This window comes from Stigmatopora argus, chromosome 4 (genome assembly GCF_051989625.1).
Source record: "Stigmatopora argus isolate UIUO_Sarg chromosome 4, RoL_Sarg_1.0, whole genome shotgun sequence".
Taxonomy (NCBI): domain Eukaryota; kingdom Metazoa; phylum Chordata; class Actinopteri; order Syngnathiformes; family Syngnathidae; genus Stigmatopora; species Stigmatopora argus.
Genome location: NC_135390.1, coordinates 22,680,508 through 22,691,707, shown reverse-complemented (window position 1 = coordinate 22,691,707; position 11,200 = coordinate 22,680,508). Strand labels below are relative to the sequence as shown.

The 11,200-nt window shown below is 48.4% G+C and overlaps 1 protein-coding gene across 1 annotated transcript in view; it reads right to left on the bottom strand.

Moving 5' to 3' along the window:
• Nucleotides 1–99: 99 nt before the first annotated feature.
• Nucleotides 100–11,200, bottom strand: part of LOC144073445 (sodium bicarbonate cotransporter 3-like) — a 13,709-nt gene continuing 2,608 nt past the window's right edge. The window contains exons 5-23 of the mRNA XM_077599266.1: nt 10,967–11,127; nt 9,624–9,812; nt 8,841–8,950; nt 8,046–8,203; nt 7,748–7,982; nt 7,568–7,671; nt 6,568–6,742; nt 6,368–6,501; nt 5,107–5,352; nt 3,849–3,957; nt 3,608–3,769; nt 3,384–3,497; nt 3,157–3,318; nt 2,787–3,038; nt 2,630–2,698; nt 1,319–1,492; nt 1,001–1,233; nt 429–536; nt 100–355 (exon numbers count right to left, since the gene is read on the bottom strand). Of these exons, the coding sequence (XP_077455392.1) occupies nt 304–355; nt 429–536; nt 1,001–1,233; nt 1,319–1,492; nt 2,630–2,698; nt 2,787–3,038; nt 3,157–3,318; nt 3,384–3,497; nt 3,608–3,769; nt 3,849–3,957; nt 5,107–5,352; nt 6,368–6,501; nt 6,568–6,742; nt 7,568–7,671; nt 7,748–7,982; nt 8,046–8,203; nt 8,841–8,950; nt 9,624–9,812; nt 10,967–11,127 (2,947 nt within the window). The 3' untranslated portion in view covers nt 100–303. The remainder of the gene's footprint in view (nt 356–428; nt 537–1,000; nt 1,234–1,318; nt 1,493–2,629; nt 2,699–2,786; nt 3,039–3,156; nt 3,319–3,383; nt 3,498–3,607; nt 3,770–3,848; nt 3,958–5,106; nt 5,353–6,367; nt 6,502–6,567; nt 6,743–7,567; nt 7,672–7,747; nt 7,983–8,045; nt 8,204–8,840; nt 8,951–9,623; nt 9,813–10,966; nt 11,128–11,200) is intronic.

The window sequence follows — 11,200 nt, the reverse complement described above, 5'->3', positions numbered from 1 at the left end:
AATTCGGATTTCTAAACAAATGAAATTGCCAGATTTTTTTTAATCTAAAGTGCTGCCATAACATCCTAGTAAAATTGTATTCCCTTTTGTAGCGGTGGATACAGCAAAGTGCTATTTATTCAGTGTCCCTGAAAAGATAACAAATACAATTTTCTAGACAATAAAATAAATTCTGTATTTAAATAAAGCTAATATGCGACAATATAAAGTCTTTTTGTGGAATGGTACAATAAAAAAACAAAAAGGCATCAAGGTTTTTCAAATTGGCATTGGCACCCTCTAGCGGCAACAAAGTGTAACTGTTCATAACTCCGTCTCTTCGACTGTCACGGTAAAACTGGGCGCGGCCACCTGACTGTAGGGAAGGCAAGACAAGACAGTGACGTCATGCGCACGTCATAGTGACATCACTACGACGCGAAGCTAACCTGCTGCTTGGCTTGGCCGCTTTGCCGGAATCCGTCGTCACGGAGAGGGCCTTCCGAAAATTGCTCTTACCCACCTCGCACGAAATGTTCACGTCGGAGACGTCCGTCCTGGTCACATGATGCAGAAATTGACACGAAACCAACAGGAAGTGACTCTGACAGATCAATCAGACACAAAACCAACAGGAAGTGACTCTGACAGATCAATCAGAGTCCAAATCAACAGGAAGTGACCCAGAAACGGGCCTAAATCAACAGGAAGTGACCCAGAAACGGGCCTAAATCAACAGGAAGTGACCCAGAAACGGGCCTAAATCAACAGGAAGTGACCCAGAAACGGGCCTAAATCAACAGGAAGTGACCCAGAAACGGGCCTAAATCAACAGGAAGTGACCCAGAAACGGGCCTAAATCAACAGGAAGTGACACAGAAACGGCCCTAAATCAACAGGAAGTGATCCAGAAACCCCTCTAAATCAACAGGAAGTGACCCAGAAACCCCTCTAAATCAACAGGAAGTGACCCAGAAACGGCCCTAAATCAACAGGAAGCGATGGTCAACGACAACCTCACCGTGGATTCCCTCTGTTGAGGGGGATCTCGACGACTCTAGCCTCGGTGTCGGGGTCCTCGTCGTAGGCGTAGGCGGGGTTCTCCGGCGAATTCCACTCTTTCTTCTTCTTCTTCTTCTTCTGGTCGTCGTCCCTCTTCTTCTTGCTCTCGGGAATGATGTCGTCCAGCCAGCTCAGCTCTCGCTTGCTGAAGCACAAGTCCATCAGCTTGCGGATGAAGACCAGCGCCAGGACCTGCCGAGAAGCGCGAGACAACGTGAGGTTCTGCGGGGCGGTGGGCGGAGCCACGCGTCCCCAGCGGCCGCCGGCTTTTGGGCACCATCATGGGGAAGACCACGGCGATGGCCGAGGTTTTGATGAGCCACAGGGTGACCAGGCAGGACAGCTGGACCACGGTGAAGGCGTGGACTTTCCTCAGCGGCACGTAGCGAAGGTAGATCAGGTCCGGCTGGTGCTTGGTCGCCATGGCGAACAGTTGGATGCGGTCGAAGAGCTGCGCCAGAGCCGCCGCGTCAACTTGTCGGTTGATCAAATCGCTTGCTTTTTTTCCCCCCATTCGAATGTTCGCAAAAATGCTCCCGTTTGAGCCTCAAGGGCGGCGGCCATGTTGCTAGGGGCAACCTTCCCATCCTCACTAGCTTATTATTTTAAAATACAAATAAAGATGTTTTATTTAACTACCGAGAATCTTTTTGAGGCTCTTCAATTGGCTAATTTCAAAGTCTTGGATTGGCCAATTTGAAGGTCTTGGTTGGCCAATTTGTCTCAAACTGAATGACTATTTCTGGACTAAACCTCGACTATGACTTAAATGTAAAGACTATTGGTGGCCTAAAACCATCCTATGACTCAAACTTGATGAATATTTGTGGACTAAAACTCGACTATGACTCAAACTTAATGACTATTGGTGGCCTAAAACCAGACTATGACTCAAACTTGATGACTATTTCTGGACTAAAACTCGACTATGACTCAAACTTTGTCTCAAACTTGATGACAATTTCTGGACTAAAACTCGACTATGACTCAATTGAGTCAATTAAAATGAAGTCCTCACTAGCTTGTTTTTGAGGAAAAGATCATTGGATCCACTTCCAAGAATTTGCTATTTGCTTATTGGCTACCGTAGATGGTTCTAGACGTCCCTTCCCTCGCTGCCGGCCCTCCCGCTTCACATGGCCTTGGACATTTACTCGCCAGAATCTTAATTTCAATTGAGGGGCTACCGACGGCCATGTTGGTAGGGTCAACGTTCCCATTTGAGGCAATGCGTTCTAATTAAGATGACGTTGACTAGCTTATTATTTTAAAATATAAATAAAGATTTGTTTCATTAACTACCAAGAATCTTTTTGAGGCTCTTCAATTGGCTAATTTCAAGGTCTTTGATTGGCCAATTTGAGGGTCTTCGATTGGCCAATTTGAAGGTCTTGGATTGGTCAATTTGAAGGTCTTGGATTGGTCAATTTGAAGGTCTTGGATTGGTCAATTTGAAGGACTTGGATTGGCCAATTTGAAGGTCTTGGATTGGCCAATTTGAGGGTCTTCGATTGGCCAATTTGAGGGTATTGGATTGGCCAATTTGAAGGTCTTCAACTCTGGACGTTTGCCAGAGCGGTCCACGTACCTGAATGCCCCTGAGCGAGGACACGCCCATGTAGAGGAAGACGCCGTAGAGGACGGGCATGGGGATCAACTGAGGGCGAGAAGCGGGCGGCCGTTGAAACGCAAGGACCTCGGAGTGATGGTGGGCGTGGCTGGGAGATGGACGGACGGGGCCTAACCTTCAAGACGGGCGTCATGAAGACGGAGCAGCCCATGAGGAGGAAGATCATGAAGCCGGTGATCCGCTGCTCGCGGACGCCCAAGAACTTGGGGCGCTCGCCCGGGACGGCGCTGGCCGATTCCAGCTTCAGGCTGTTGACGTGCGTGATGGACAGGACGGTGGCGGCCACGAACCACGGCAGGCCCATCAGCGAGCACACCGCCATCATCAGCGCCACCAACAGGAGGTCCAGGTGGTAGCCGCAGCCTTTCTGAAAAGGACCATGGCACGGTAAAGCTTGAAAACGGGGGAAACGGGGGACAGGGGAAAACTGGAAAAACGGGGAAACCGGGTCACCGCAATCTTTTTGGAGGAAGACCAACCCCCACCTTCAGCTTGTGCTCCTTCCGGTTGACGATGACGGCGGTGATCTGCTGGTCCATGAAGATGAGGATGGTGCAGAGCAGCGCCGGGACGCCGGCGACCAGCAGCGACCACCAGGGGTTGGGGCCCAGCGGGGAGATCCACCAGCCGCGATTGGCCGAGGTGGGCTGAGGGGCCAGGCGTCAGCACCCGTGGATTGTCCAAAAAAAAAGCGCTCGGGTGGCCAACGTACCTGGAAACGATCCGGGACGTTCAGCTTGGGAGAGGCGATCCCCACCAGGTGGTCCAGCAGGACCATCAACAAGATGGTCAAGAAGACGGCAAAGTCGCTGATGGTGGATCGCACCTGCGTGGGTCACACCGCGTCGTCGGTAGGGACGGACGGACGGACGGACGGCGGGGGCGGCATCCGACTCGAGGCCGCCGCCGCCTCCTCCGGGGAGCGGAGGAACCCACCTTGGTGGGGAAGAAACTCTTGTTCTTGAAGTCTTTGAAGAAGCAGGACAAGAAGAAGGTGGCGAAGAAGAGAATGACGGACCAGAACAGGACGTCGGGGACGAAGGGGCCGTCGTGGCCGCACGCCGGGCCCACAAAGTCGCCGTGCAGAGTCTGGCAGCGCTGGCGGAGCGAGACCGAGACGAAGACGGGCCGGTCAAGAGGTCAAAGGTCGCTACCAGAGGCGTTCCGGCCCGGTCACCTCCGAGGTCAGCTCTTCCCAGGGAACGCTGGCCGACGAGTCGTAGCCCGAGCTCCTCCACATCTGACGCACATTCTCCGAGGCGTTGGCCGGTGGAGAACATTTGCATCTGCAGGGGGGGGCGGAGCATTTTGGTCATTTCAAAAGGACTAAAGTCTAGCTTTGGGCCATCAATAGTCAGAAAGTTTTAGTCCTCGTCTAGTTTTAGTCCACCAATAGTTATGAACTTTTAGTCCAAGTCTGGTTTTAGGCCACCAATGGTCATAACATTTGAGTCATAGTCTGGTTTTAGTCCAGAAATAGTCATCAAGTTTGAGACAAAGTTTGAGTCATAGTCAAGTTTTAGTCCAGAAATAGTCATCAAATTTGAGTCATAGTTGAGTTTTAGTCCACAAATATTCATCAAGTTTGAGTCATAGTTGAGTTTTAGGCCACCAATAGTCATTAAGTTTGAGTCATAGTCGAGTTTGTCCACAAATAGTCAAAGTTTGAGTCATAGTCTGGTTTTAGGCCACCGATAGTCATTACATTTTAGCCATAGCCGAGTTTTAGTCCAGAAATAGTCATCAAGTTTGAGTCATAGTATGGTTTTAGGCCACCAATAGTCCTTAAGTTTGAGTCATAGTCTGGTTTTAAGACACCAATAGTCATTAAGTTTGAGTCATAGTCGAGTTTTAGTCCACAAATATTCATCAAGTTTGAGTCATAGTCGAGTTTTAGTCCACAAATAGTCAAAGTTTGAGTCATAGTCTCGTTTTAGGCCACCAATAGTCATTACATTTTATTCATAGTCGAGTTTTAGTCCAGAAATAGTCATCAAGTTTGAGACAAAGTTTGAGTCATAGTCTGGTTTTAGTCCACAAATAGTCAAAGTTGGAGTCATAGTCTGGTTTTAGGCCACCAATAGTCATTAAGTTTGAGTCATAATCAAGTTTTAGTCCACAAATGGTCATAAAGTTTGAGTTATAGTCTAGTTTTAGACTACCAAGCTTTATCATTCGCCCCTCCAAGTGAAAAACAGATTGGTCGTCTAGCAATGTCAGCAAAGGGTTAAAAAGGAAGTGAGCCGAATCCAATAGAAAGTGAGCAAAAATCTACAGGAAATGCCATAGGAGAGAAAAAAACCATTCCCACACCACTCCTCCAGAAATGTCATTTTGTGAAGCCAAAAAAAAACAAAAATGGAGGTCAACCTAAACATTTCATCACAGTTCATGAAAAGCAACATGTGGGGAGAGGACCTCTGGATGGGACTTACGTGTAGAAGGTCAGGTTGTCCAGGTGGTTGGCCTTGTTGATGGGGTAATCGTGGCCCAGGTGGATAAGCTTCTCCACGGCCTCGTAGATGAAGATGAAGCAGATGAGGGCGGCGAAGGCTTCCTCGGTGAAGCGCGTGATGTAGCACACCAGGCAGCTGGCGTCCGTGGCCACCAGCAGCAGGCACATGAAGGCCGTCCACAGGCCGATGCTGGTCCGCAGGGAGATGTAGGACAGTTCGTAGTCCCTGGTTCGGGAGGACGAGAAGGAGGACAAGGAGAAGAACGAGAAGGAGGAGGAGGAGGAGGACCACCTTTTAGCGTCATCTTTCTGCAAAAATTATCATTTTCAAAACCACTAAACTAGACCATGTACCTTTTGAGATCTGGTTTCAGAGACCTACCCAAGATGGCCGCCAGATTGGAACACCGCCACCCATCCAACAAAGGCTCATTGAGTCATGAGTGATTACGTTTTGATATTGATCAAATGACAAATAAGCCAGTTATGACTTCATTTAAACATGGATAAATTGACATTGGAGGGAATGTTGCCCCTACCAAGATGGCCGCCAGATTGGAACACCGCCACCCATCCAACAAAGGCTCATTGAGTCATGAATGATTACGTTTTGATATTGATCAAATGACAAATAAGCCAGTTATGACTTCATTTAAACATGGATAAATTGACGTTGAAGGGAATGTCGCCCCTACCAAGATGGCCGCCACTTCAAATGGATTGGACATTTCAGCCTATCGAAAGGTAGACAAGAGCACATGCTCTGATATGGATCAAATCATTTCTTAATCAAGAAATAAGAGTTACGACTTCAATGGGAACGTCGCCCCTACCAAGATGGCCGCCACTACGCCATCCCGGTTAGGGCGACGAAAGATTTTTTTATCAATGGTAAACAATAGCTGATGCTCTGACATGAATCAAATCGTCTTTTAATGAAATATAAGATAGTTATGACCCATGGGAACATTGCCCCTACCAAGATGGCCGCCACTTCAAATGGATTGGACATTTCAGGCTATCGAAAGGTAGACAAGAGCAGATGTTCTGATATGGATCAAATCATTTCTTAATCAAGAAATAAGAGTTACGACTTCAATGGGAACGTCGCCCCTACCAAGATGGCCGCCACTACGCCATCCCGGTTAGGGCGACGAAATATTTTTTATCAATGGTAAACAATAGCTGATGCTCTGACATGGATCATTTGGGTAAACAAGGATTAAATGTCCTGTACTCACGTGCAAAAGTTGAAGAGGATCTTCTCAAAGACCAGGATGGGTCCGGTGCTGCCCAGGATGGTGAGCGGCTGCCCCGCCATCAGCGAGTAGGCCATTCCCGTCATGGAGGCGCCAAACAGAGACTCGATGGCGCTCTGCCAAACCAAGTGACGTCTCGGAACGATGACGCTTTGCTAGCGAGCTAGCTGGGCGCGTCTTACGATGTTTCCTCGGGTGGCTTCTCCCAGCAGGCCGCCGAAGGTGATGACGGGCGACATGCAGGCGCAGTAGAGGAAGAGGACGGACGCCAAACACTGGAGGCTGAAGCCGTCCGTCAGGTCGCTGAGCAGGAAGGGCGCCTTCCTCTGGATGTCCTTGATCAGGCCTCCAAAACACCTGGCGGTGGGAAGAAGGAAAAATTGGACAGGATGTGACCCGGCAAAGGCCCAAAATGTGCAGAAAGAAACCGCAAAAACAGGAAGTGATCTCGTAATGGCCCAAAATGTGCAGAGACACCCATAAAAAATCAGGAAGTGACCCAATGCTTCCTCCCATGAAATTCAAGTGACCCAAAAATGCTCAAAAATCAACAGGAACTGATTCATGATAAACAGGAAGTGACCCAAAATGAACAGGAAGTGACTAAGTAACCGGGACAGACAGTGATCCTGGAATGCACGCGCAGGAAGTTACCCAAAAATACCCTAAAATCAATTGAAACTGATCCAAAATGTGCCGAAATTCACCCATAAAAACAGGAAGTGACCCAATGTTAACACAATGCCTTTCACTAAATCCAAGTGACACAGAAATCCTCTAAAAAATCAACAGGAAGTGATTCATGATAAACAGGAAGTGACCCAAAATCAACAGGAAGTCACTAAGTAACCGGGATGTACACAGAAATAGAAGTGACCCTGGAATACTCATGCAGGAAGTTACACAAAAATACACTAAAATCAATTGGAATGGATCCAGAATTTGCAGGAAGTGACCCATCATCAACAGGAAGCGACCTGTTAATCGGCCAAAATTGATAAGGAAGTGACCCAAAACGAACCCATTGGTTGTTATTGATAATAAGCATCCAATTCATTAAAACTGGTTCACGTTTGAGGGAATTTGCGATGTAGTGAACCGCGAAATGGCGAGGGATTACTGTACAACGTTCTAATGGACAAAAAGTGCAGTACACAAATGCTACCAAGAGAGGGCGCTAACCTTCCCGTCTTCTGCAGCTCTGGTCCGATGTCATGCTCCGCCTCCCTGACCACGTCAGAGCTGTGGATGGAACCGTTGGGTGCCGAGGGGATCTTCCTCTTCTCCTGAATTGCCCCCCATCCACATTAGCATCGTTAGCTTTAGCTTTTTACGGCGCCATTTTCCTCAGTTGCCACCGACCTGAGACGGCACGTTGTTGGGCGGCTCGATGCGGATGCTCGGGTCCCACTCGCCCGGCGGCAGGACGGTCACTTGGTCCAAGAACTCGTCCAGGCCCGACAGCAGGTCCTTGCGGTCTTTGGCCTTGTAGGCCACATCGTGGAAGATCTCATCCGTCATCAGCGTGGCCATGGAGCGTCCGATCTCGTGGTACTGGGGACCTTTTCCGAACGGGCCCAGCAGAAGGAAGAGGAACCTGGCGAGAAGGACCTCCTGACCCGGTTTCCCGAAAGCCTCGAGGCCGGGAGGAGGAGCTCACCTGGTGGGAACGGGGACCTGCGTGAGGCCGGAGAGGAGCACGGCGGGCGCCAGGCGAACGAACGCCACGATGGGCTTCTCCAAAAAGTCCACCTCGCCAACGAGAACGTTGGAGGCTTCGGCATCGGGAGGGATTTTCTTCATGAAGTTCATGTCCACCTGAAGCGCACGTGACCGCACAGTCAACCTGGGCTGTCCATTATTTATGTCAGAGATTTAAAATGGCAGCCATTAATCCATTAATAGTATGGAGCACATGTGTCCAAGTGGCGGCCCGGGGGCCAAATCTGGCCCGCCGCATCATTTTGTGCGGCCCGGGAAAGTCAATCATGAGCTTTTTTTAAAATATATTTTTAGATGTTACAACATGATTTTTGAACTAAAAACACAGAAAAAAATGGATTAAAAAATTACAAATATTCATTTAAAAGGGGAAAAATCAGCAAGTTTAAAATACATCTAAGTGTTGTTAGACTGTCATTCTTGAGTACATATCATGCTAATTAGCGATTATTAGCATGAGGCTAGCGCTAGTCGGGAGCGGCTACAGAATCGCTACGCTAGCAGATACAGCTCGTGTACTTCTTACTGGAGGTCAATAGTGAATGCTAAATGTGCAGCTAGTTACTTATTTTTCTTTTTTTCTTTGTTAAACGGTTTAAAATAAAATGAGTTTCAAAGTACAACAAAAGAATATTTTCCTAAATTGATGGCAACGGGAGAGTGTCTTTTGCTGCCAACCCTCCCACTTCCAATGGATGGAGAATGATTGATTTAGCCCAAAGCGCTAACCCACCTCGCTAAAATCCACCGCACTGTTTTCCTGACTGTCGGCGTCAGCGCCGCTTTCCGCCATCTTGCAGTGGCCGGGGCTCCCGGACACCAACCGAGGGGACGAGGAACGTCCTGCAGGGGGCGGCGAGAATCTCGGTGTCACTCATGTTGTGTGCGGTCGATTGGTCGCCGGTGTTTTGGTCGCCGTCTTTTGATCGCCGTCTTTTGGTCACCGGTCTTTTGGTCGGCGGTCTTTTGGTCGCCGTCTTTTGGTCGCCGGTCTTTTGGTCGGCCGGAAACAAACAACGGGCGACCAAAAGACCGGCGACAAAACAAGGTAAAAGAAGGCGGTCTACGCATGAATCAAAGGCAACAATGGCCATGAGCAGTTTCACTGAGCCGTCGTGCGAGTGTATAATAAGAGTTTGTATGTGCATTAGTTGTCCCCTTAGGAAGGGACATCAGTCAGGGTCTTAACAAGTTCTCCAACAAAAAACAATCAAAGTCCGGGAAATTTGGAGCTTTTCTTTAGCCTAATAATTAATAGGGCATTAAGTAGGACTAAATAGTCATTCGCACTTTGTATTTAGGGAATTTGAGCAACGATTTAAATGGTAATTATCAATAAGCTTCCGGGCGACCAAAAGACCGGCGACCAAAAGACCGGCGACCAAAAGACCGGCGACCAAAAGACCGGCGACCAAAAGATCGGCGACCAAAAGACCGGCGACCAATCGACCGTGTACCACTCACGTCAGGCGGGCGCCGTCCGCCCGCTAAACTGGCGGCGAAGCAAATGGCTCACCCAGGTGCTGCGGCAGGTGAGAGTCGGAAAGCCTCTTGCTCATTTCGGCGAAGGATCGCACCAGCGGGATGCGTTTGCTCAGCTTCTTCCCGTTCTGGTGGCGGTGGCGCTTTAAGATGGCTTCCCGAACCTTGTCCCGGACGTCAGCGTCCAGCTGGCCCGACGCCAGCATGCTGTCGATCACCACGTCTAAGAAAATATGATCTCCAGATAAATCGTCTGCATAAGAAATCCTTTTGGGGGGGGGGGGGCATTTTTGCATCTGAAGTTTGAAGAAAATGTTTTTTGACAGATGTGGAGAACTGGACTTTGGGGACAACTGAAATGTTTTTGCGGGACAACTGACACTTTTTGGGGGACAACAGAATTATTTGGGGGGACAACAGAATTTTTGGGGGGGCAACTGAAATATTTTGAGGGACAACTGAAGTTTTTGGGACAACTGAATTTTTTGGGGTACAGCAGAATTTTTTGGAGGACAGCAAAAATGGTTTGGGGACAACTGACATTTCTTGGGACAACTAAATTTTTTGGGGGGACAACTGAAATTTTTGGGGGGACAACTGAAGTTTTTGGGACAACCTAATTTTTTGGGGGACAGCATAATTTTTTGGGGGGACAGCAAATTTTTGGGGGGGACAGCAGAATTTTATTGGCGACAGCAGAATTTTTGGGGGGAACACTGACATTTTTTGGGGGGGGGACAACTGAAGTTTTTGGGACAACAGAATTTTGGGGGGATAACTGAATTTTTTTTTGGGACAGCAGAAATTTTGGGGGGACAGCAAAAAAATTTGGGGGACAGCTAAAATTTTAGGGGGACCAAATGAAGTTTTTGGGGGACAACTGATTTTGGGGGGAGAGCACAAATTTATTGTGGACAGCGGAAGTTTTGGGGGGAAAGCTGAATTTTTTTGGGGGGGACAACTGAAGTTTTTTGGGGACAACTGAATTTTTTTGGGGAAAAAAGATTTTTGGGGGCGACAACTGAAATTTTCGGGACAACAGAATTTTTTGGGGGACCGCAGAATTTTTTGGGGTACAACTGAATTTTTTTGTACAACTGAAATTTTTGAGGGGACAACTGAACTTTTTGGGGGGACAACTGAAGTTTTTTGGGGAAAAATGATTTTTGGGGGGGGGACAACTGAATTTTTGGGACAACTGAATTTTTTTTCAACAACTACTTTTTAGTTCAACTGATATTTTTTGGACAACAGATTTTTGGGGACAACTAACTGAATGACATTTTTGGAAGAACTGACATTGTTTGGGGTCCAAATTTCAGCAACTGAATTTTTGCGCACTAAAAGTCTTTTTGTGTGAAAAAAAATGTCACCCACCTGCAATGTGTTCGATAGCGTTAGCGCGCACGTCGAGAATGACGGTTCCGTTCATGAGGCAGGCGCGCAGCTCAAAGAGGCTGTGCAGCGACAGAGTGGACACGTACGGTTTGCTCCAACGCTCGCCGCCGTCTTCCACGTCCTCCTCGAATTTCAACCACCTGCCGACGTGAGGCGGGAGGTTGAGTCGGGGGGGGCGGGGCGGGGCCTGGGACGGCGAGGTGAAGCGTCCTC